General features: G+C 42.5%; 1 protein-coding gene across 1 annotated transcript in view; it reads left to right on the plus strand.

The window, feature by feature from the left end:
• The window catches only part of ACADVL (acyl-CoA dehydrogenase very long chain), an 808,259-nt gene that overhangs the window by 422,660 nt on the left and 360,599 nt on the right, over positions 1 to 25,000 (plus strand). The window contains exon 8 of the mRNA XM_044076702.1: positions 18,828 to 18,957. Coding sequence (XP_043932637.1) covers positions 18,828 to 18,957 — 130 coding nt within the window. The remainder of the gene's footprint in view (positions 1 to 18,827; positions 18,958 to 25,000) is intronic.

The following is a 25,000-nucleotide window of genomic DNA, read 5'->3' on the forward strand; positions in this document are numbered from 1 at the left end:
AAAATGACTGAATAAAATATTGCTGTAGGCTTACACACCTACACACACATAATACATGAGCGCACAATTCACACATATTTACATGCCCATACTTGTGTGGACTTGAGCATAAAGGTGGATACAGGCAACAAAATAGAATGTAGCATCTGAAAGATATGTTTCAAAGTTTGGCAGTACGCTAGATGTGGAAACAATTTGACTGAGGTATATAGGTTGAATTAAATTCCGTGAAGTGGTAGGGAAGAGATGAAAGACCCTGAGTAATTTTGTTTGTACCAAAATTCACACACTAATAACATAGATGGCATATGTACAAGATCATTTAGTGAGAGTTTGCTAAGTCATCGTACTAGGTGGATGGTTGGGAAGGGAGACAATATATGTGTCATGTTTTTGTTTTCTAGAATATTATATGCAACTTTTAGATGACCAAGTAATGACTTGTTATTTTCCTTTTTATTGTGTACACATGAAATTATCCTACACATCAGTAGCAGAAAGTATTTTAAGAAGGTGTAACATCCTAACTCTGGGCCATTAATCAAGGACCCTGAATCCTCACACTGACACTGGAGAGGGATGTTCAGTTGTAATACAAATGAATGCACTCAGTATTTCCAGATGCAGACCTTTCTGCATCAAGTGCAATTTCCCTTAATACACACAGGGAACATAATCAGCCTGGGGTCTGGATTTCTCGGTGTTTGCCTCCCTCCAGGTCCCCAGTAAGACTGCCCACTGACACGGCTGTAGGGTTAGGTCCTCAGCTGAGTGTCCAAGCCAAGTCCTCCAGCACCCTCTCTGTGACACCAGTGATTCATGTCCCTGCTCCAAGTAGCCGACACACACACTCTTTGAGATTAATTTTCACACACTTCACACACACACACACACACACACACACACACACACACACACACACACACACACACACGTGGGAAAGACTGGCACAGATTACCCACTCTACCAACCATGCCCAGAATATAAAGTAGATTCACTGCCACCAGTCATTTACAACAAGGCTCTTAAAACAATATCCAATTATGTTGTTGTTTTTCTTTTGGCTTTTCCTGGTTAGGGGTCGTCACAGTGGAATTCTGGTCCGCTAATGATTCACAGTCTATTTCTACAGTGCCAAGGTGCCAGCCCAACCTTCAACAAAGGCACACCCATTCACGCATGTCTTTCGAATGCCACTCTACTGCGGGGAGGACATGCAGACTCCACACAGAAGGCTCTCCAGCCGAGAATCTAACGGGAGAACCTCTTGCTGTGAGGTGACAATGCTACCGCTGCACCACTGTGGCTTAAAACGACATCCAGTTATACTGAGTGAAATTAATACAAATGATAATGTTGACCAAACAGGCTTTTCAGGAGTGGCCACAGTTATCACCAAACAAATGTGTGCAAATACTCTCAAAGCTTAAATATTTTCTAAAAAGGGCCAGCCACAATGAAAAGTTTAACTATATTTAATAGTAAATAATAAATTAACAAGAAAATACTAAATATCTATTTACAGTAAACACCATTGTTTCGGTCACAGAAAATATTAAAAATAACACCAATGGAAAGTTTTGCACAGTTATAGAAAAACAGTACTTCTAATCTCACTATATTTTCCTAACTAACCTAAAGAGAATTACTGTTACCTGTTTAAGTTATTTACTACCGCAAGGCAAAATGATGTAGGTGAGGGTGTTTCTAGTCAGGTTTCCAAGATCAGACTGCAGAATGCTGAGTGCAAACTCCTACTTAATATCAAAATATTATTTTTGGCTTGTAGAATGACATCACACACATCTGGTCATCTAACTCTGTTTCCCATGCTATCACCAACCCTAGAAGCTGACAGGATTTAGCACCTGTGTGTTACCATATACACAGGTAGAGCTTTGCTCAGATCTCCTGGAAATCATAAAATAATTCCACTATTCCTACAGGAGCTACAACCTATTCTCTAGCACATACATTGCGTCTTTGGCTCCATTCAATACTGTGGGTTAACATCTTTATAGCTTAGCACGTAAAGTATTTTAATTGCAGATGTATTTTGAAGTTTAAGATTAACCTCTTCGCTTCCAGTCCTCTGTTAAAACACATACATTTAATTCAGTCACAGTAATACTTGTACATTTCTTTCCTTGTGATACATTTTAATGCAAGCAAACCTTACAGATACATTTTCAGCACAAGCATCTGTACAAATCAGTTTAATATACAAATAACATGTAATTATTTACAAAATTTCCAGCTAGCTGTGCTGGCACATCACATGTCCACTGCCCTACTTCTCCTGGCATGGCTGGCAGTACCTCCTAACGTTACAAAAGCCAACATGAGAAAGGAGAACAATTTTAACAATAGGGATGACTGCAAGTACAGGTGTAGAGAATAGGCAAGAGAGATTTGGAACTTACTGGAGAAAATTAACAGAGGAACCTGGGTACTGGGAGGAAATAACTAGGAGGAAGGTAATAGCGTTGGATGAGACTAAGCAGAAGTTTGGACAGCAGGTCAGAGTCTGCCTTCCCTAACAGAGTATAATTTAAGGCAAAGGGATAAGGGAGTAATGAAACACCTGCCTGGGGAAAGTTTTTAATTGTAGTAGGGAGTGATAACTATAAGATTTACTCAGAGGAGGTTAGAAAAGACAGGGAAGAGAGAATTGAAAAAGAGTTTACAAATAGGAGGCCATTTGTATGGCTCACAAGTATGCAGTAAAGTCCAAAAGGTGTAGAATTTTTGAAGTGTTTGCATACACATTTTTATACTGCAAGAGACTTCAAAGAATGTTTCCTTGACAGTTACCAGCTTTTTTCATTTATTATTTATTGATGTTTAATTACCAGGAAAGTCCGACTGGGTAGGAGACTATTTTCAGTGGAGGCCCGGGGAGAAAAGCTCCAAAGTTTTCTAAAATATTTAAGAACAATAATTTTACAATCTTCAAAAATATTACAAACAAATATCTAAAGTTTAAATAATTACACCAAGTTAGACATAATATGAGAACATTGGTTAAGAATCGACACAAGTTATATGGGAATGATGTAGTATTTAGAGAAATTTTAACCAGTTTATAGAGAAAGTAAAAATTAAATGCTGGAGGTATGATGCGAAAGATAATGATAGGGGTAATTGGGAGCATATTTTTTGGGAATGTAGCACACTGGAAGATTTTAAAAATTCCCTGCAGAGTACTTTGTCATAAATGTTGTTGGAGCAAATGGTTATAACGTTGGAAATTATACTTTGAGCTCAGATGGAACATGAATTGCTTAGACACGTAAGATCTTATTAAGTTTAATGCTATTGGCTGCCAGAAAAAAAGCAATTGCTAGAAAATGGAAATAAAAATCTAAACTATCTGTAGCTGAAGTATTTATTATTTTATTTAATTTAATTTTACATTTGTTAACTGTGTTAGTCCGACTGGTCCCAGAGCCCTTTTTCAATGGAGACCCGAGGACCAAAGCTCCAGGAAGGTAATTAAAAAATAAGAAAAATCTAACAGTTCAAGTTGTAAGATACTTAACTGTACAAAAACAGATAGAAATATACAATACGAATATATACAAGACAAACGTACAGTATTTTGAAAATGCAGTAACAATATGTTTGAGAAATTTGGTTAGCATTCATTTATTTTCAAGGAATGTAGCAATGCCTAATAAAAAATCAGAGTAACATCATGGCATAGTACAACAAAGGTGCATTTAATAACATAGGTACTAACTGCAGAGAGAGTAATATATGTAGACAGATGTTCATCGTGTTTCACTGTTGCAGTCATTACACTTGGGTTATCCTGCTGGCAGCCTACCCGCAGTCGACCTGAATTCCAAAGTCTTGGTCCGGCGTCGGTCGCTGTCGCCTCTTCCCTGACATCAGTGCACCAGGGGTATATAAGATGCAGCCGACGCCATTTTCTTCAGTCTTTCTTGCCGCACGGTGCCTGAAGCAAAAGCAGTTCGCAAGTGCCGATCGGCCGACTCCTGAGATTTTAGAAATCAAATTTCAGAACCGAAGTCTTCAGTAAAGCTAAGTACACCGTTGGGGAAACTTTTTCTTGCTCCAGACCGATGTCAGTAAAAGTTAACAATTGTATTTCTTGTGGGAAGCAAATACCTCATAAGGATTTTCACTCTTACTGTATTCCTAGGCCCTGACCACGACGTTGCTAGTTGTCGGTTTTGTGCTAGATTCAACCAACGCACTATTAAGCGTCGGTTTGATTTTGCTTTACATTACTTTGGCCGAAGGTTTAACTACATAATGCCGACGGAACAACCGACGACCGGAATTCATAAAAAACGCAAAGACAAAGAAAAGGACAGGCATCCGAGGTCCAAAACCGAAGACGAAACCTCTTCTAGGCCAGTCGCCGGTTCTCAGTGAGGTGCTTTCGCAGCCCCTGACACCCGCTACCTCAGAGCCACAGGCCGCCTCCGACTCCCACGTGGAGAAAACTAGGCCTCTGGAAACTCAAGGTATTGGGCCTACGGAGACTATTCCCTCAGATGGGTCCGGAGCCGCTGAGCAGGCATCGTCTCCTGAGGGTGTTTTCAGACCTTCACAGCTTACTATCAAGTCTACTTCAGCAGCCAAGGCAAAGTCTAAAACACCATTAAAGACAAAGAAACAAGTACAGCATTCTCCTGGACAGTCATCCATGCCAAAGAAACAGATGCTTAAAATGGCCGAGGACGTAATTACTCTGATCAGGGGTTCCCATCCCCCTACTGATAAAAGGCTTAGGCAAGACACTGACTATGACTCCTCTGACCAGGTTTCTATTTCCTCTGATTCTTCTTCAGAACAGGGATATTCTCTTCCTCCCTATGAGGACTCTGATGCTGAAGAATCTATCCCTTCAGCCTCTCCTCCTGAGGATTACTCTTTTGGGGAAACCCTGCACACCATGAGGGAGCATTTCCATTGTGACAGCCAGGAATATTCAGAATCCAAGAAAAGGCTCAGAGACTTTCTTTTACTGCCTCAGCACAGGCCCCATGCTATTCCCCCTGTACTAGATATTGTTGATGATGTTTTTTTCTGAATACAGTTTGTCTCCTGATTCATTACCCCCTGCACCAGTCAAGTCAGATAGGTACTACAGAGTCCCAGACTCTCATAAATCTCTTTATAAAAACACTGTTGCTGACCCAGAAACAATTTCTCAGGGTCCCAAAGGGGTCAAGGCTTCCACTGCAAAAAACCCTGTTCCCCCTGATAGGGATTCTAGAGCACTGGATAGATGGGGGAAAAGGTTTACACTTCTGCTACTTTAGCTGTAAGGGCTTTAAACTGCCAGTTTCACATGCTTAAATATCAACAATACCTAATGTCTTTGCTAAAACAGAAAATGCTTACAAGCTCAGAATGTCCTGACAATAAGGAAATGCAGGATTTATTGCATGCAGCTGAACAAGTATGCTCTGCAATGTGGTTTTGATTCATTTGAGGCTTCTTGCAGAGCCGCAGTTACAGGCTCTGTCATTCGAAGGCATGCTTGGTTAAAAGAACAGAGTTTACCTGATCATGTTAAAGCAAAATGATTGGATGCTCCATTACAGTATGGTACTTTGTTTGGTGTTAAGGCTGAGGAGGTGTTGAAGAAAATGGAGGATAAAGCAAAATCAATGCAGACAGTGAAGGATTTCTTACAGGTTCAGCCAACTAGATTTAGCAGGAACTGGCCTTCTAAAAATTGATCCTTTCCAGTGTCAGGCCACAAAGAGGCCGATACAGATGCCCGAGAGGCAGATCTCACCCACAAGGCTCATACAGACCTAAACAATGGGGTGCTTCAGCCCCCAAAGGCGGAGAAGTCAAATCACAACCTTATGTAAACAGTCCCAATGACTTCTACCAAAGCCAAGCACTTACCTTTTGACAGCATCCTTAGGGGGAAAACTAGCACTTTTCTCACAAAAGTGGCACATGATCACCCAGGAAATTGGGTACTGAATATTGTTTCTCAGGGCTACAGGTTCCACTTTCACACGCTACCAAGGTCAAAAGGTATGCCAGACCTGCCACAAAACTAATGGGCAGGGGCACAAAAACAAATTTCTGCTCTCATGGACATGAGAGCAATTCAGAAAGTACCACAGCAAGAACAGGGACAAGGATTTTACTCAAGACTTTTCTTGGTACCAAGAAAGGACAAAGCCTGTAGACCAATACTGGACCTGTCAATTCTAAATACTTTCCTGGATGTTCCAAAATTCAAAATGTTGACACTGCAGCAACTTCTACCCATGCTGGGCAAGAAGGCTTGGCTAGTTAATTTGGACCTCAAAGAGGCATACCTGCATGTCCCAATCAGACATTCTTGCAGAAGATACCTCAGATTCATAGCTGGCTCAATGCATTACCAATTCTCTGCACTGCCCTTTGGCTTATCTACTGTGCCCAGGGTCTTCACAAAATGCCTGGCACCAGTAATTGCATTTTGCAGACAAAAAGGAATTCAAATATATCCCTACTTGGATGACTGCCTTATTCAAGCAGAGAGCAAGGACATTCTACTAAAGCATCTGGCGTTTGTAAAAGAATTACTAATTTGCCTAGGGTACACAGTAAACGAAAAGAAATCAAAACTAGTGCCTTCTCAAGAGATAATATTCCTGGGTGCAAGCTTAAATGCAACTGCCCAGATGGCTTATCTCATGCCAGACAAGCAAAGGCAACTGACTCATTACTTTCAAATGATGGCAACAAAGACCCAGCTACCTGCAAGAAAAATTCTGCAGGCTTTGGGCTACATGGCATCTTGCATTCTGCTAATTCCTTATGCAAGACTGCATATGAGGAAGCTACAATGGTACCTAAAAAGTGTTTGGACTCAGCATTGCCACAGCCTTGAAACAATAACTCTTATTCCCTGCCTGCAACAGGAGTTTCGATGGTGGGCACTAGCCTGTCACCACAACAAGGGACAGCCTTTCACTTTGCCCACAGCCAGGCAGACACTAACAACAGATGCATCGGATTATGCCTGGCAGGAAAATGTATTCAGAGCATGTGGCCCACGGACCAAATGCATCTTCACATCAATCAAAAAGAGATGCTAGCTGTACAGATTGCCCTGACAGCCTTCAAGGATCTGCTACATCCAGGACAACTACTACTAAAGACGGACAATACTACAGTTATGTGGTACATAAACAAGCAAGGGGGCACACATTCCTACCCCGTCTGCAGGCAAGCCATGACTTTGTGGAACACAGCACTGACCTATCAAGTACCTCTGCAGGCACAATTCCTGCCAGGAAAGAAAAATACTCTGGCAGACGAACTAAGCAGAAACCTCATGGACCCTCACGAGTGGAAACTAAATCCACAGGTCTTCAGTATGATAACAAGGAAATGGGGATGCCCAGACATAGATCTACAGAGATTCTGCACAAGGACTTATCACTCACAAGCATGGAAAGTGAATGCTCTATCTTTCAGCTGGAAAACCCTAGCAGTTTATGCCTTTCCACCTCTGCCTCTCCTTCCCAAGGTGCTCCTAAAAGTCAGACAAGAGAAGCCAAAAATGATTCTGATTGCCCGAGAAAGGCCACGCCAGCACTGGTACCCAATCCTAAAGAGCTTGTCTCAAGGCCCAGCCTGGACTTTACCTCTAATTCCTCATCTTCTGACTCAACAAAACAATCAGATCCTGCACAGCCAACTCAGAACATTAAATCTGGCTGCATGGCAGATAATATAGCCACTCAGAACACACCTCTCTCTAAAGCTGTTATGGATGTCATTTTGGAAGCCAGGAGGCCCAGCACCAGGAAATCTTATGCAGAAAAATGGAAGCGATTCTGTGCTTGGAACCAGGCACAAGGTCTTGAACCACTTGTTCCAAATATTCCTCGTATTTTACAATACCTAACTTAGATGCTGGACAAAGGCCTATCCTTCTCATCAACTAAGATCCATTCCTCTGTCATTTCAACTCATTACAATATGGACCCTCCTATTTTCTCTCATCCACTGCTAAAACAGTACCTCAGAGAGGCAAAAAACATAAGACCCCCAAGGAGAGCACCGATACCTACATGGGACCTCAATTTTGTTTTAGAAAAGCTCACACTTCCTCCTTTTGAGCCAGCCAGCACAGCTGACATAAAATTCTTATCATGGAAAACTGCTCTGCTCCTAGCAATAACATCAGTAAGAAGAGTCTCAGAGTTACAGGCATTAATGGCGGTGGAACCTTTTATCATTTTTCATCCGGACAGGGTTTCTCTAAGGACAAACCCATCATTTATGCCAAAGTGTGTCTCTTAACCAAACCATTCATTTACCAACATTTTATCCAAATCCCCAGAATAAAGGCGAGAAACTTCTGCACTCTCTGGACATACACAGGCAGCTACACAAAACCAAAGCTTTCAGAAAAACTGAGCAACTGTTTGTAGCCTATGCTGCAGGATCACAAGGAAAAGCTATCTCAAAGCAGACTATTTCAAAATGAATAGGACACTTTATCCGTGTCTGCTATGCACAGCATGGCAAGTCAGTGCCTAAGAATATTAGGCCACATTCTACCAGGACAGCAGCCACTTCAGCAGCCTTTCTCAGGTGTACCAACCAAGGAAATTTTGGAGGCTGCAACTTGGAGTTCAGTGCACACTTTTACCAAGCATTACTTACCACTTTACTCTAAATCCAGAGCAGGCTTTGCCACTGCAGATCTGCAGGGCCTCATAGCCACTCCTAACCCTATTTAGACCCATCCGCCCTACCTCAGCTTTGGGATTCAACCCAAGTGTAATGACTGCAACAGTGAAACATGATGAACATAGTACAGTTGTGTACCTACCATAAATGGAGATGTTCGAGTGTATTCACTGTTGCAGTCCAGATTACCCACCCTCCATCCCCCTTATCTTTGCTGGGACTTCTCTATCCTATACAACCTATGTGGTGTATTTGCTTGTAGATGAAGGTATTGTGTTTATTTCACTGTATGTTTTTATAAGCAATATATATTGCCTACCTTCTTGGGGGCACCTGACATCTGGGGCAAGAAAAACTGAAGAAAATGGTGTCTGCTGCATCTTATATACCCCTGGCGCACTGATGTCAGGGAAGAGGCGACAGCAACCGACGCCGGACCAAGACTTTGGAATTCAGGCCGACTGCGGGTAGCCTGCCAGCAGGATAACCCAAGTGTAATGACTGCAACAGTGAATACACTCGAACATCTACATTTATGGTAGGTACACAACTGTACTTTTAGGTAGATACCAGACAGATATATTAATTCAGCGAAGAAGAAAAATTCATTAGGTAATTTCCTGACAAGTACATATCCATGCATGCTGGAAGTGGATTTTTAGTTGCTTTTTGAATTCATCATTTTTAGTAGTGGAGTGAAGGGACAGTGGAAGTTTCTTCCATGAGTATGCAATTGAAAAAGAAAACGTTTATTCCATGGAAAAAAAAATAGGGTAATTTACTGGGGTTTGTTTTCTTTTTTTTATTTAATATTGTACAGGAGATAAAAGAACTTGAGGTGGACTCTTTAGAAAAGTGAATTAGTAAATTACATAGAAATGGAATTTGTGGGAGCAATTCATGCAAAATAATGTTCAGAAAGGATGAATGATGTTTAAGAGAGGGCAATAATTGGTTGAATGAATGAAAATTAAAAAGAAAACCTGTATTTCATGGAAAAAAATAGGGAATTTTACCAGCGTTTGTTTTCTTTTTCCATTAACATATTTGTATTTGTTTCATTTACTAAAATTTGATGTGTGATGTTTTAATAATGTTTAAAAAATCTTTTTGCACTTCTTGAAGAAAAATAAGGCATGTCTTTTCCAATCTGTTCTGCTGAGCTGGACATATCCATTAACCAGAATATTTATATATACCCACCCTTATATGGGTCTACTTTGACCCATCAAAGTTACAGTTCATCGAACTGCAATTTCGCAGTCCATTTTCACGAAAGGGCATTTATTCAAAAATGCACTTTCGCAAAAATCAATTCACCGAAGTGAGGTCACTGGTTCTGGGATCCTGCTCTAGTGCAGGTATGGTGTTTTTATCAGTGGTGTATGAGAGGGGAGCTTGTTGTAGATCGTGGTACACTGAGGCTAAGGGAATATTCCCCTTTCCCCACTGTAGTGCGATCTTGGAGTTAGTGTATATCAGTAGTGAGGGTGCAGGAGAGCTTGCCCCCCTGCATATATGTCTAGTGTATTTTTATTTTTTTTTGTTTCGGTGAGTCAGTTTTTACAAAAGTGCATTTTCAAATATATGCACTTTCGTGAAAATGGACTCGCAAAATTGCAGTTTGATTAGAGACACACACATATATATATATATATATATATATATATATATATATAACATATATATATATATGTCAGAATATTTATATATACCCATCTATATATATATATATATATATATATATATATATATATATATATATATATATATATATATTACTATCAAAATGATGAATGGAGATGTTCTGCAGATGGAAAATCGAAAGGCAGATGTTTGATTTTCCGTGTTGCTGAACATCTCGGTGTTTGAAAGTCCATATCGGCGAGTGCACACAGCATTCACGGATATGAACTCAAAGTACTGCACAGAGATCGTGGTACAGTGTGATTTGGGACATTCATCCCTTTCTTCACTGTAGTGCAATCTCAAAGTGGAACCTGTGTGTTGAGAGACAGCCTTACAAGACTATCTGCAAATATATAGAGCTGAATATATTTTTCTGTATTATTCTGTATTATAGAGCTAAATTGTTGCTTAGATATCTGTTGTCTTAGTGTTCTGCAAATATACAGAGATCAGTATATATTTTTTTGGTTTTATAATTTGCACTCTGATTCCTCAGATCTCTGTTGAAACTCCCCCCCACCCCCCATTTTGGTTTCTGTTGCTTGTGTGTTGTTAACTCAAGGTTCCCTTAATTTGAACTGTTAATAGCAGCTGTCTGCATTTAAAGTGGAGCCTGTGTGTTGAGAGACAGCCTTACAAGACTATCTGCAAATATGTAGAGCTGAGTATATTTTTCTGTATTATTCTGTATTATAGAGGTAAATTGTTGCGTAGATATCTGTTGTCTTAGTAATCTGCAAATATACAGAGATCAGTATATATTTTTTGGTTTTATAATTTGCATTCTGATTCCTCACATCTCTGTTGAAACCCCCCCCCCCCCATTTTGGTTTCTATTGCTTGTGCGTTGTTAACTCAAGGTTCCCTTAATTTGAACTGTTAATAGCAGCAGTCTGCATTTGAAGTGGAACCTGTGTGTTGAGAGACAGCCTTACAAGACTATCTTCAAATATATAGAGCTGAGTATATTTTTCTGTATTATAGAGCTAAATTCTTGCTTAGATATATGTTGTCTTAGTGTTCTGCAAATATACAGAGATCAGTATATATTTTTTTGGTTTTATAATTTGCACTCTGATTTCTCACATCTCTGTTGAAACTTTTCCCCACCCCACCCCCCTCAATTTGCTTGTGTGTTGTTAACTCAAGGTTCCCTTAATTTGAACTGTTAATAGCAGCAGTCTGCATTTGAAGTGGAACCTGTGTGTTGAGAGACAGCCTTACAAGACTATCTGCAAATATATAGAGCTGAGTATATTTTTCTGTATTATTCTGTATTATACAGCTAAATTGTTGCTTAGATATCTGTTGTCTTAGTGTTCTGCAAATATACAGAGATCAGTATATATTTTTTTGGTTTTATAATTTGCACTCTGATTCCTCACATCTCTGTTGAAACTTTTCCGCACCACCCTCCCTGTTCTTGGTTGTAGTTTAAATTTGGTGGCTTTTGCAGTGCCCGCCCCACTGTAGATTTGATCTAGGACACTCCCCCAGTCCCATCTCTTTACCGCATTCTACCTTATAAACCCTTCCTGCAGTTGCTTTTAGTCCTTTTTAATTTAATTACATTTTTTCAAACTGTGTGTGGACTAATATTGCTACATACTCATGTGCCAGCTTACACTGCATGTAAATTGTTTTTACTACTGTTTTTGCTACTTTTCTGAAAAAAAAAATATTGTAAGCCTGTTTCCTACCTTTCCTGTAATTAGTGTTCCAAATACAGATTTGCTATATCCAGGACTATTTGTAAGCTTCTGAGCCCCCAAGCCTTTCTGTGTTGGAGGGAAGCCTTCTAGCTTATCAGTGGGAGTGGTAAGCACTAGGTACCCTGTCTACCACATAGGGAGTGGTTCTGGCCCAGAATTTATAGTTATTGGCCGTTTGGGTGGTCTTCCATCTCTCTCAACTTTCTGATTTGAAGGCCTGCATTTGCATTTGTTTCTGTCCTGTAACTCCTGGGCCCATCTCATTTGCTCACTCAATTTTTTTTTTAAATCTGCTTTTACTGTATTTGTGTTTTTTCCTACTTTATTTTGCTTTTGCATCATCTTAAAAGTACTCAATTGTATTTATTACTGCTTGGTGTAACTCATTCTAAGCCTTTTAGTTTAAGCACTTGGACTTCAGGCCAGTTGTTTTACATTAAGAAGGTTTGTGGTCTGCACTGTAGTGGCAGAACAGGTAGCTTGCATCCTTCTAAGTTGAGAACTGCTGATTGAGGGCTCAGTGTCTGTTATTCTAAAAGTGTATTAATTCTGGTTTAAGCACTTGGGCTTCAGGCCAGTTATTTTACATTAAAAGGGTTCGTGGTCTGCACTCTTGTGGGAGGAGAGGCTGGACTCTGCCCTACTGAGCTGGGAATTTCTGGTTAAAGGCTTATAGTGTCTGCATATTTGAACTGCTTCGTACTGAAATTGGTACACCTTGTTTGCTGTAGCATAGACTAGATCCAGGCCTGCTGAATCTAGCTTTGTTTGTATAACTTGAGCACTAATCCAGACATTCTTTAAAGTATTCAATTGTATTTATTACTGCTTGGTAGTAACTTGATTAAAGTGTAGCTATCATTCTAAGTCTTTTGGATTAAGCAATTGGGCTTCAGACCAGTTGTTTTACATTAGTAAGGTTTGTGGCCTGCACTGTGGTGGCAGGATAGGTAGCTTACATCCTTCTAAGTTGTGAACTGCTGATTGAGGGCTCAGTGTCTGTTCTAAAAGTGTATTAGTTCTGGTTTAAGCACTTGGGCTTCAGGCCAGTTATTTTACATTAAGAAGGTTCGTGGTCTGCACTCTTGTGGGCGGAGAGGCTGGACTCTGCCCTTCTGAGCTGGGAATTTCTGGTTAAAGGCTTATAGTGCCTGCTTGTTATTTCCCTGAAACGCTAATTCTACCTAAAACGTTCCTTTTCAGCGCTTCTGTGGATCCCTAGTGATATCTGCATTGCTTACTGTACTTATTTCCTTGTTTCACATGAAAGAAAGTTACTGTTTGTCGTTTTTGCATTTAAGTTACCTGTAACACATTGCATTTAAGTTACCTGGCACTTGCTCACTAAAGCAATTATATAAGTCAGCACTAAAATATTAAAAGCACTACACCCTCACAAACTCCCCTTGAGTACCTCGTTCCCCATTGGCCCTTTTTTTTCAATTGTAAAGGAATTCCCAATACTATTCTAGCATGTCCAAAGGTCAGTTGTCAATCTCCTCTCCGGTCCAGCTGGTGAATCTGGGAATCTTGAGGCAATGTTACAACTGCCTCATGTACACAGACAACCCTCTCCTCCTCCCAACAAATTCCAACACATGTGAGAGATGCAACCATATAGCCATACTGGAGGCTAAGCTCTCTCAACTCAGCACTGGCGAAACCAGTCAGGAGGAGAAGGAAACCACACTCGCTACAATTCCAGTCTCACATAGACCTACCACGAAGCAAACCAAACACAAAAACATACTCGGAGGCTCTAAATAAAAATCTTCCTAAGCAGCAGAGACCTCCAAAGCAGACACCCAAGCAACCGCTACCCCAAAACAAAACACGTGCAACACATAGCTCACAAAGCCAGTGTGCCGAACAGTCACAGCCCTTAAGGCTAAACAACACACCTGATACACTTGTAATAGGTGACTCTATCGTCGGGCACACTGACGTCCTGCTCACCAGGCTGAACAAGGAGAAGATCATGAAGCTGCCTGTCGGGCGCTAGGATCTGCCACATAACACAAGCACTCAGGTCACTCCAAGGCAAGTACAAATATGACTCAGTCATTGTCCATGCTGGTGTGAATGACCTGAGACGTACCTCCCTGGACTACATGAAAAGAGACATAGAGGAGCTCTCTGAACATGTAGCCCAGGCCGGTATGACCCTGACCTTGAGTAGCATCTTACCCTCACCAAGAATGATGCCACAATATGAAGACAAGATGATCAATTTCAACAATTGGCTTAAGTATTGGTGTCATTCAAAGGGGATCCAATGCTTGTCAGCCTGGGATAACATGCTCGACAAGCCACGATGCTTCACTAGGGACGGCTTGCACCTGTCACCCCTGGGCTTTCGGATATTGGCAAAGGCTCTTGCTACCCCCATAGTGCCTTTTTTAGGCAAGGCTCAAACGACAAACCCACCTCCATAGGTATCACAAGGGATAAGAGTAATGCTACTCAACGCCAGAAGTCTAAACCTCAAGATGCACGCACTCAAAACTCTCCTTAGCATGGAGAACATCGATATCTGTGCAGTAACAGAAACCTGGTTCAAGGCTCCCGAGAGCACCCCAGCACTACCAGGTTATACCTCATACCATGGTTTTCGGCCCCAAAACTTGGACCGAACCACAAAAGGAGGGTGAGTATCAATATTCGTCAAAGATACCCACACCTCCAGGTTGGTGGCACAGCACAAAGCATCAGAGACTATCCATGTGCAACTAACAGTGGGTAAAACTGCCTTCCAGTTTATAGCCTGCTACAGACCACCCTTCCAAACCCAGGAACCCCACTCGGCCTTCCTGAGAACACTGGAAAATATGAAGGTCTCTCCAAATACCATTATATTGGGCGACTTCGACTACCCAAACATAGACTGGGAGCATTACTCTAGCTCCAACACCCTAGCCCAAAGGTTCCTAGAATTTATAAACTCAAATGCTATGGAACAACTTGTTACCACTCCCACAAGAGGGGAAAACATACTGGACCTGATCATCACCAATATGGGGACTCTGCTCCAGACCAAATGTGTATCCCTCACTGGTAAGATCAGACCATAAACTAATCTCACTGGATATTCACATCCCGACTCCACCCCCTGCCCTGAAAACCACAGTGAAAAACTTCTCTAAAGCAAATTTCACACTCCTCAAAACTGACGTGGAATCCTTCAAAGCCCCCGGGCCTGTGGAAAATACGGCCCAGACCGCAGAATCCTTTCTAAACGCATTCTATGAACACCTTCAGGAATGCATGGATCATGCAATCCCAAATAAAACCAAGACCCAATCCTCCAAAGGCAGACGTCCTGTCTGGTGGACCCCAGCCATAAACAAACTATACAATAGAAGGAGGAAGCTACTACATAATAGAGCAAAATCCCAAAAAGGGAAGGCATCTCTGATCAGTATTAGCAAAAAACTACGGGCACTCATAAAATCGTCTAAGGCCAGCTTCGAGAGAAAAATTGCACAGGACACTAAGGATAATCACAAGGCTTTCTTTAGTTATGTTAGGAGCCTAGGTGGGAAATCCCAGATATGCTCAGAATTAGCCCAAAATGACAAAAAATACACCGAACCCACAGACATTGCCAACATCCTAGCTGACAGGTTCAGCGCAACCCCCCCCCCACCAAAAAGGGCAAATATCTATCCCAGCAGAGTGCTGCCCCCCTGACATCTCAGATGCTCAGGTAAGAGCTGCCCTCTCCAAAGCAAAAAACACAGCATCAATGGGACCAGACGGTGTCCCGGGCTGTGTCCTACATGAACTCCAAGAAGAGCTAAACCCAAACATAAAACTACTGTTCAGTCTCAGCCTTACTACAGGATATGTACCCGAAGAGTGGCGTACAGCAACAGTGGTCCCTCTCCACAAAAGTGTGGTGCCTCAACGGATCCTGGAAACTATCGCCCCTTAAGCTTGACTAGCTTGGTCTGCAAAGCTATGGAAAGGATCATCATGGACCTCATAAATAAAGATATTGGGGACCTACAGACACTGGATCCTACCCAGTTCGGCTTTGTTAGGGGCAGATCCTTCCTCTTAAACCTGGTTTATTTCTTTGAAACAGTCACCAAGGTCATTGACGAGGGGAAGGTGGTCCACACAGCCTACCTGGAACTCGCAAAAGCCTTCGATAAAATACCCCACTCGGGCATTATCGATAAGCTCACCAGCTTAATTATAAACCCCTATGTCACTAGATGGGTTGCAAACTGGCTCAAGGACAGAACCCACATGGTTAGAATTGCTGGAGCCATGTCAGACTCCAAACCAGTTACAAGTGGCGTCCCACAAGGCTCAGTCCTGGGACCTCTCTTGTTCGGTATATATTTCTCAGAGGTACAGGCCAACACGGAAGGACTGTGGCTGACCAAGTTCGCAGATGACTGCAAACTGGGTGCCATAATCGACTCTCCAGCCGACACAAGCATCCTCCAAAAGGGCCTCATAGAAACAGACAACTGGTGCCAGAGCCATGGCCTCAAGCTAAACGCCAAAAAGTGTATAGTCATCCCGTTTGGCAAAAACAAAGTGCCCACAAATTACCACATAGGTGGTAATCCATTAAGTACAGAAGAAGTAATTAGGGACCTGGGGACCCAAGTTGATGGCAGTCTCTCATGTGACAACCACGTGGCCAAAGTGGTTAGAAAAACATTTTATATAGCCCACCTAATCATGAAGGGATTCACATCTAGATCAGGGGAGGTCATCGTGCCTGTCTACTCATCCCTCATCAGGTCCGTAATTGAGTACAATGCCCCTTTTGGGATGTACCTTACCAGACAACAGCAGCAACTGGAAAGACCCCAAAAGTACCTCACTAAGAGGATCAAAGGGCTCAAACAGATGCCATATGCTGCCCGGTTAAAGAAACTTCAGCTCTACTCAGTGGCATACCGCCTGCTCAGAGGCGATCTGTGCCTGACGTATAAAGCCATGTCCAACCCGGAGTTAATGGACATGCTGCACCTCAGAAAATCCATATCCCATCGAGCTACGCTCTCGAGAGACTTGAACCTCAGCACTGAAATAAATAAGACATGCTGGAGGGACAGATTCATAACCCAGAGGCTCCCTTCACTCTGGAATAAAATTCCAGTCCAGGTTAGGCAGAGTCCCTCATTGACTCTCTTCAAGAGGAATCTTGATGAGTGGATGGGAGATCGTAGGTTTACCCCGGGTATTACTTCTGTGTCACTGTTAGACAGAGGCACAGTATACTAACCTCGAAAAAGGGCATAGCAAAATTAATTTTAAAATGGGTGGCGAAAGCCAAACACACTCTGGCTAGGCTTATAAATGCCCTAGGGCAGATAGCCTAGTATGAACCTATGAACCTATAATCTGTAGTTAGCAGGGGATGTGGGGGACACAGCCATGATGTTTGGTGTAGGAGTTTCATTTACCTGAGCTCCTATATATATATATATATATATATCACATGATCTGTTTTTCAGTAATGTCGAATCTGCTGAATGAATTCAGCAGATTCAACATTGTGACCTAATATATATTTTTACTTTCGCTTTTTTGTGTTGGTGTTATGAACAGGAATTTTTTTTTTTTTACTGGTGACATTTTGATAGTAAACCTATGTAAATATATATACACATACATGTATATGTATGCATTCACACACACACACACATGCACACACAGACACCCGTGTGCATTTACATGGTCCTTGTATTGCAAATTGCTGACCAGATGTAAACATAAAACTGAATTCTGGAAAGTGGGCCATCAGGCTAGTGTGTTTGCTTAGTAGTCATTTTACTTTAGTTTAGTTTACTTGTTTAATTTCTTGGATATTGAATACAGAATGTCAGTGTCTGTAAGCCTCCTAATGTTAGCTTGCCACAGAGCTGAAAATCATGGTAAAGTAGCTCACATTTAGTGTTAACTTAGCACGGTCTGTCTCCTGGACAAGGCAGATTGCATGTTTTGAAGGAATGGTATTAACTGCTCTGATCTTCGAGAAAAACTATTAAGAGTTGAAAGAACTTCAAATCTTTGTGAAAGAAACAAGCACACTGATAGTGTTAAGTCCTTTTAGATAGATAGTAGTGATCCCAAGAATAGTGCTGTCTGGTTTCCATCGTTTACTGCTTAAGGAAAAGCTTTTTGTAAGTGTTTATGTTAAATATTTAGTGTTGTAAAGGAAGCAAATCCCCCTACTTTCATTATGATCTGCTTCCATTTTGGTGTGATATGGCTTTCAAATGTTGTCCGAGTTCTAGCTTGGGGTTCATATTTAGAAAAAGTGTCTCTTTAGGAATAACCGTCTGAAGTTGTAGCTTAATTATAGTATAGGAAAAGAATGTGCTTCTCCCCCACCCACACAAACGCACTCACAAAAGTACTTGGGGAAGTTGTACATGTAAGCACATCCTTTATCCAAATTATGCATTGTATAGGACCCACTGGGGTAATTATTAATTTCCTGTTACCCCCCCCCCAGCACATTGCTAAGTGAGATGGCTGCATTTGTGTATGGGTTTTTTATGGTGAATTATAATTGCAATAAACACCTTCTAAAGCAGCTGTTGAAGCAGTTCTGAAAGTTGTGAAGCAGTGTACAAAATTTGGGGTTATCAGGGGTGAGGCAGATTTCTGTTTTGGCCTGTTAGTTTCTAGTTTGACTTAGAAGCCAGTATATATTTTATTTTTGTTTAAATATAAAGTGTATCTGAAATATTTTCTTCATTGCAGGGGAAAAGATTGCTGCTTTTTGCCTGACTGAACCAGCTAGTGGCTCTGATGCCGCTTCCATTAAAACCACAGCAGTAAAGAGCGAATGTGGCCAATATTACACCTTGAATGGAGGAAAAATCTGGATAAGGTAACAAAGTTCAAGATCACTTCTGCCTTTCTTTTTACTACACGTTTTGCAGTAAATTGACAGAATCTGAGACTAACACAATTGTTTGCCCAAATAGTGACTGGTGCAGCCTAGGCCCTGTTTAGGCCCACCACTAAGTGGCCTCCTCAGCACTATGGTACTGATAAAGATCCAAGCAGTACATGTGCTAGTGCTAGTAAACGCTTGTCCTGTAAGTGGTTAGCTGTTTAATTGTTAATCAACTTCCTGATGTATCTATTAAGGACAAGTAATTAGGTAGCAGTGCTGTCCTTTGTGTGCGAGGGGTGTGGGTGGGGGTGTGGGTGTGTGTGTGATGTAAAGATATGTCTCAGTCATTGCAATACTACATACTTCCAGAATCGTATCATATAATGATGGAATAGTAATTTTGGGATGTCCCACTCCATAATTATGTGGGAGCCCACCTGTGTCATTCTTTTGTAGCATATAGACAAATGTATGTAATGGTATAGAAACAGAATGTATGAGGCTCCCACATTTACTGTAGCACTGCATTTTTCCATCAGGAGAACTCTGCTATAATGTTACAGGAAAACAAGTTGTGAGGTTATCACATGCATTGCCGTTTTTGCCTATCTTAGCGCCAGTCACTTTATGTAATAATGTAAGCAGAAGGTGTGCAGATCTCACATTTGCTTCACTGTCAGCTTTTTGTGTCAGGAGACACATACATAATTGTACAAGAGCCGAAGCTAAAGGACTGCTGCAGGGAAACCTGATTAAGGCAGACATGATTGCAGTTTTGGTCACAGCTGCATCAGAAAACAGCAACCAGGAGAACGATCAGACTGGCCGTGGAGATGTACAACTCTCTGTGAATGGACAGCTCAGCCTTTGTGCAGAGGACTTAAAAATCCATCTGGAGCTAAAGAGACTCGAGTTGGAGGCCAGGCGTTTGGAAATGGAAGCTGTGGAAAAGAAGTGGCAGAGGCAGCACGAAAAGGAGATGCTGACTTTTCGCCAGAGTCATGGAGGTAAAGGGGAAGGGAGTAACTGGACCCCAGAAGCACAAAAGGTCAGTACATTTCTTCCGCAGTTTAATGAGGGGGATAATTTTTGTTTGAGAGGGTATGTAAACAGTATGATGTTGACCAAAGGCTCTGGGTACGGCTCCTGATCCCCTTACTCCATGGTAAAGCTGTAACTATTTTGTCCAAAATGTCTGACATTGTCTGTTTTAATTATACTGATGTTAAGAATTGTTTGTTAGAATTATTTAAGCTAACACCTGAAACTTATAGGAAAAAGTTTTGTGAGCATAGACGCAAGGCAGATAAAGGTGTGTGTGAATATGTTGCTGAACTGAGCACTTATTTCCATAGGTGGGCAAGTGGATGTCAGGTCACCACTTTTGAAGGGCTGGCAGACCTTTTGGGGAGGGAACAAGCCCTTACTGCTTTGCCTGAGGACATGAGGATCTGGTTAGCTGATAGACAGTGTGCTACTTCAGAGGAGGTGGGGAAGAAGGGAGACCTATACCCTGCAAGCAGGGCATCCCTGCACAGGAAAGAGACCCCAAGTACTGCTCATAGATCTGAAGGAACCCATGGTGGGCAGCACAGACTGTCCCAACAGAATCTACCAGTAGCAGGGAAAGCCACTAGTCCAGGTACACGTCCAGAACCTAGGGCTAAATGTTTTGAATGCAACCAGTGGGACCATGTGGCATACAGATGTCCATGGAGACAAGGCGGGGAACAAAAGATGAGGGAGCCAGTAAGTGGGAAAGACAAAATGCCAACAGTAGGTTGCCTTGAGACAACAAGGGTACCCAACTACCACAAGAGGTTATATCCTATCATACTGAATGGCAAAGAGGCCATTGCTAAGAGAGAGACAGCCTCTGACATAACTATTGTGAAGCCTGCAATAGTTACAAAGGAGCACTACTTGCCTTGGCGATCTACTCCAGTCAGAGCTTTAGGAGGGATACCATTCCAAATACCTTTGGCTAGGGTTTACCTTGACTGGGAGGGTGGAAAAGGAAGCCAGCAAGTAGGTGTGCTTGAGGATATCCCTGCAGATGTCCTGATAGGGAATGATTTTGATAGTGCAGTACCATGTGCTTGTGCAGTTACCCGCATTAAGGCTTGGAGACAAGCAGGGGAGTCTGTTAGCCTGGGGGAGACTCAGACAGACCCTATACTTGCAGCCGGGACTGGTGAGGTGGTTACTTCAGGGAGGGAGTTACCCTGTAGCAGTGAGACTCAAGGTGAGACACAGCTGCTTGTGGGTACTGATGTTCCCTTGGACAGAGGGACTGCAACGATAGAGGTTAGTAGTAGTACCCCGGCTGACAGTGAGGCACAGCTGTCAGAGAGTACCAAACTTCCTGTGGAAGAGGAGCTGGGGAGGGTTATAAAGAGAGAGAGTTGAGACAGGCTCAGCTCTCAGACCCTATATTGCAAGGCCTGAGAGAGGTAGCTAGTGAGGGACCTGATTCTCAAGGGAAGGGGGAATCTGTATACTGGGACAATGGGTTACTGTATAGAGAGTGGACCCCTGAAGTAGGGCTAGAGGATGAGAGAATACAGCAGTTGGTAGTGCTTATAGCCTACCTTCTGGCGCTTCTAGCCATAGCCCATTATATTCCCTTTGAAGGTCATATGGGCGTAAAACGTACAAAGAGATGTATTATGCAGAACTTCTATTGGCCTGGAATTTCCAGAGATGTAACGGGATACTGCAGGACCTGTAAGCAGTGCCAAAAGGTAGGCAAGGCAGGAGACAAGGTGAGAGCTCCTTTGATGCCTTTGCCTGTGATTGAGGAGCCATTTCAGAGGGTAGCTGTGGATTTTGTGGGGCCTCTGAGTACCCCAAGTTCCACAGGGAAAAAGTATATCCTAGTGGTAGTAGATTATGCAACAAGATACCCTGAGGCAGTGACTTTGTCCTCTATTGAGTGAGAAAAGGTGTTAAATGCTGTGTTAGAGATTTTCAGCAGGCTAGGTTTCCCAAAAAAATACTGACTGACGTGCCAATTTCATGTCAGACCTGATGGCTTGTCTGTGGAAGTACTGTGGGGTGAAGCACCTGAAGACCAACCCCTACCACCCCCAGACTAATGGTCTTGTTGAGAGGTTAAGCTCCACACTTAAGTCCATGCTACGGGCATTTGCGGACCAGTTTAAGAGGGAGTAGGACAAATGTTTGCCCCATCTGTTTGCTTACAGAGAGGTTCCCCAGGAATCCACAGGTTTTCACCCTTTGAGTTGTTGTATGGGCATAGGGGTGAGGGTATCTATAGATTTAATTTGTGATTAGTGGGAAAGTGAGTGTGAACCTCACAAAGGAGTCTGTTGTGGCATATGTCCTAAACCTCAGGACAAGGCTCAGGGAACTAATGGGTTTAGCCCAGGAGAACCTGGCAGAAGCCCAACAACAGAAAAAGGTATGGTATGACAGGAATGCTCGAGCTAGAGAGTATGCTGTAGGGCAGCAGGTAATGGTTCTCATTCCGGTCAGATGCAACAAGCTGCAAGCAGCTTGGGAGGGACCCTACAAGGTGGCAAGAAAGTTAAGTGATATTAACTACATGGTGGAACTGCTAGGCAGGAGGCAGGGACACAAATTGTACCATGTTAACATGATGAAACCTTACCATGATAGGGAGGCCCTTGTGCTGAGTATTTGCAGTGGCTTGCAGGAGGAGTCTGAGGTAGATCTGGTGACTGATCTCCTCAGTGAGGCTCCAACTGACACCTCGGTGTAAGGGATAGCAATGTCCCAGTAGCTATCTCCTACCCAGGTTCGAGAAATCCGAGTAGTGTTACAGGAGTTTGGGGGCATGTTCACTGGGTAACCAGGGTGCACCCACCTGGTGCAGCACCAGATGGATACAGTACCACAAAGGCCTATTAGGTAGGCCCCTTATAGGGTGCCTGAGAGAGTCAAACAGACTCTGAGGGAGGAGATGCAGGAAATGTTGGAACTAGGGGTAATTCAAGAGTCCAACAGTCCCTGGGCCTCCCCAGTGCTGCTGGTGCCAAAGAAAGATGGCAGCACCAGGCTCTGTGTGGACTACAGGAAATTAAATAGTCACACAGAGATGCTTACTCCATGCCTAGGACAGATGAGGCCCTAAAGCAGCTGAGTGGGGCTAAGTATCTTACAACCATTGATCTTACCAAGGGTTACTTGCAGGTGCCCATGACTCCCAGTGCTAGAGAGAAGCCAGCCTTTGTGACTCCGTTTGGCTTGCAAGAGTTCACAAAGGTGCCCTTTGGAATGAAAAATGCCCCAGCGACTTTCCAGAGGTTGGTAAACCATATCCTTGCAGGAGGGTTTGCCCTTGCTTACCTAGATGATATTGCCATCTGCAGTCATTCCTGGAAAGAGCACTTTCATTGTGTCAGGGAGGTGCTGGGCAGACTACAGAGGGCAGGGTTGACCATTAAGCAGAGCAAATGTCAGGTGGGTATGGCAGAGATCTCCTACCTGGGACATAGAGTGGGGAGTGGTAAGATCAGGCCAGAACCTGCCAAAGTGGAAGCCATTCAGGCATGGCCTGCAGCTGTTACCAAAAAGCAGGTGAGGGCATTCTTAGGGACAGCAGGGTACTACAGAAAGTTTGTCCCCAGTTATAGTACCATAGCTGCTCCCCTCACAGACTTGACAAGGAAAAACAGGCCAGATAAGGTAGTGTGGACCCCAGCATGTGAGCAGGCATTCCAGAAGCTTAAAGAACCTTTGGAAGGACCCCCTATGTTAGCCAGTCCGATTACAGTAAAGAATTTGTTATGCAGGTGGGTGCTTCAAACCATGGGGTGGGGGCTGTACTTAGCCAGTTTTCTTCAGAGGGAGAAGAGCACGCAGTGGTTTATCTCTGTCATAGGCTCCAACTCAGGGAGGAATGCTATGCAGCTGTAGAAAAGGAATGTCTAGCCATAGTGTAGGCACTGCAGAAACTTCACCCTTATCTGTATGGAAGAAAATTCACTGTAGTTACAGACCACAATCCCCTAACATGGTTACAGAGAGCGAGCCAGCAAAATGCCAAGTTGCTAAGATGGGGCCTAGGGTTGCAAGCATATGATATGTCAGTGCAGCACCGCAGTGGGATTAGCAATGCCAACGCAGATGGACTCTCAAGACAGGGAATGGGGTAAGGTGTACACAGATAGACCTAACCCTCTCAAGCAACGTTTCTCAGGGGTCACTTGAAAATCTAGCTGGAGTTCCTCGGTGGGGGGGGGGGGGGGGGGGATATGTGAAGATACATGAAAGCTGCCAGCCTAGCTAGATAGGATTTTGTAGATAATTCTTTCATTTGTAAATATTAATGTAAGCCACATGCTTGTTCTCTTTGTTAAATATTGAACTTCAAAAATGTAACCACATTGCACTCTGCTGGAGGAAAGATGATAAGTCAAGCATTGCATAATTGTTTGATCTCAAAACTTGGAGCCAAGATGTCTGGATGAAAGAATTCTCGCTATTGTTTTGAGACCAGAGTTAATTGCTAGAATTTGCTTGTATAACATCTTTTATTGTTGTAGCTTCCTGATCAGGTGCAAGATCAAAAGGGATGCTTAAACTCTGAGTTTCTGTTAGCCTGGGAACCAGAAAAAAAATTATGTAATCTGAAATGAGTCAGTAGTACTATGCTGTCAATTTAAGGACAGAGAGACTCAGAGCATTTTGCATTTGTCTTGAGAACATCCAACTCACCAGCACTCTGCCTGTGCTCTGTATGTAAGTAGGATCTTAGACTTTAGTGTCTTTCTTAGAAATAGCTAGGAAATAGGAAGATTAGACTAGTTGTTTTCTGTAACAATGTCAGAACTATTCTACTGTATTATTTTAAGCATTTCTCTGTGATCTCTGAACTCTTGACTAATACTGTGTAGTAAGGAGTATTGTCTTGTGTTCTTATTTGTTATTAAATATTTTTAAACCTTTCAACTGTGGCTGTTTTATGTAGAGACAATTTAAGCTCTGGAGTATGTTGCATGTATATAGTGATACTGTCCAAGCCACCCCAAATAAGCCTTGCTGTTCG

The sequence above is a fragment of the Protopterus annectens genome, chromosome 7.part0 (genome assembly GCF_019279795.1).
Source record: "Protopterus annectens isolate FY-2018-M chromosome 7.part0, PAN1.0, whole genome shotgun sequence".
Classification (NCBI taxonomy): domain Eukaryota; kingdom Metazoa; phylum Chordata; order Ceratodontiformes; family Protopteridae; genus Protopterus; species Protopterus annectens.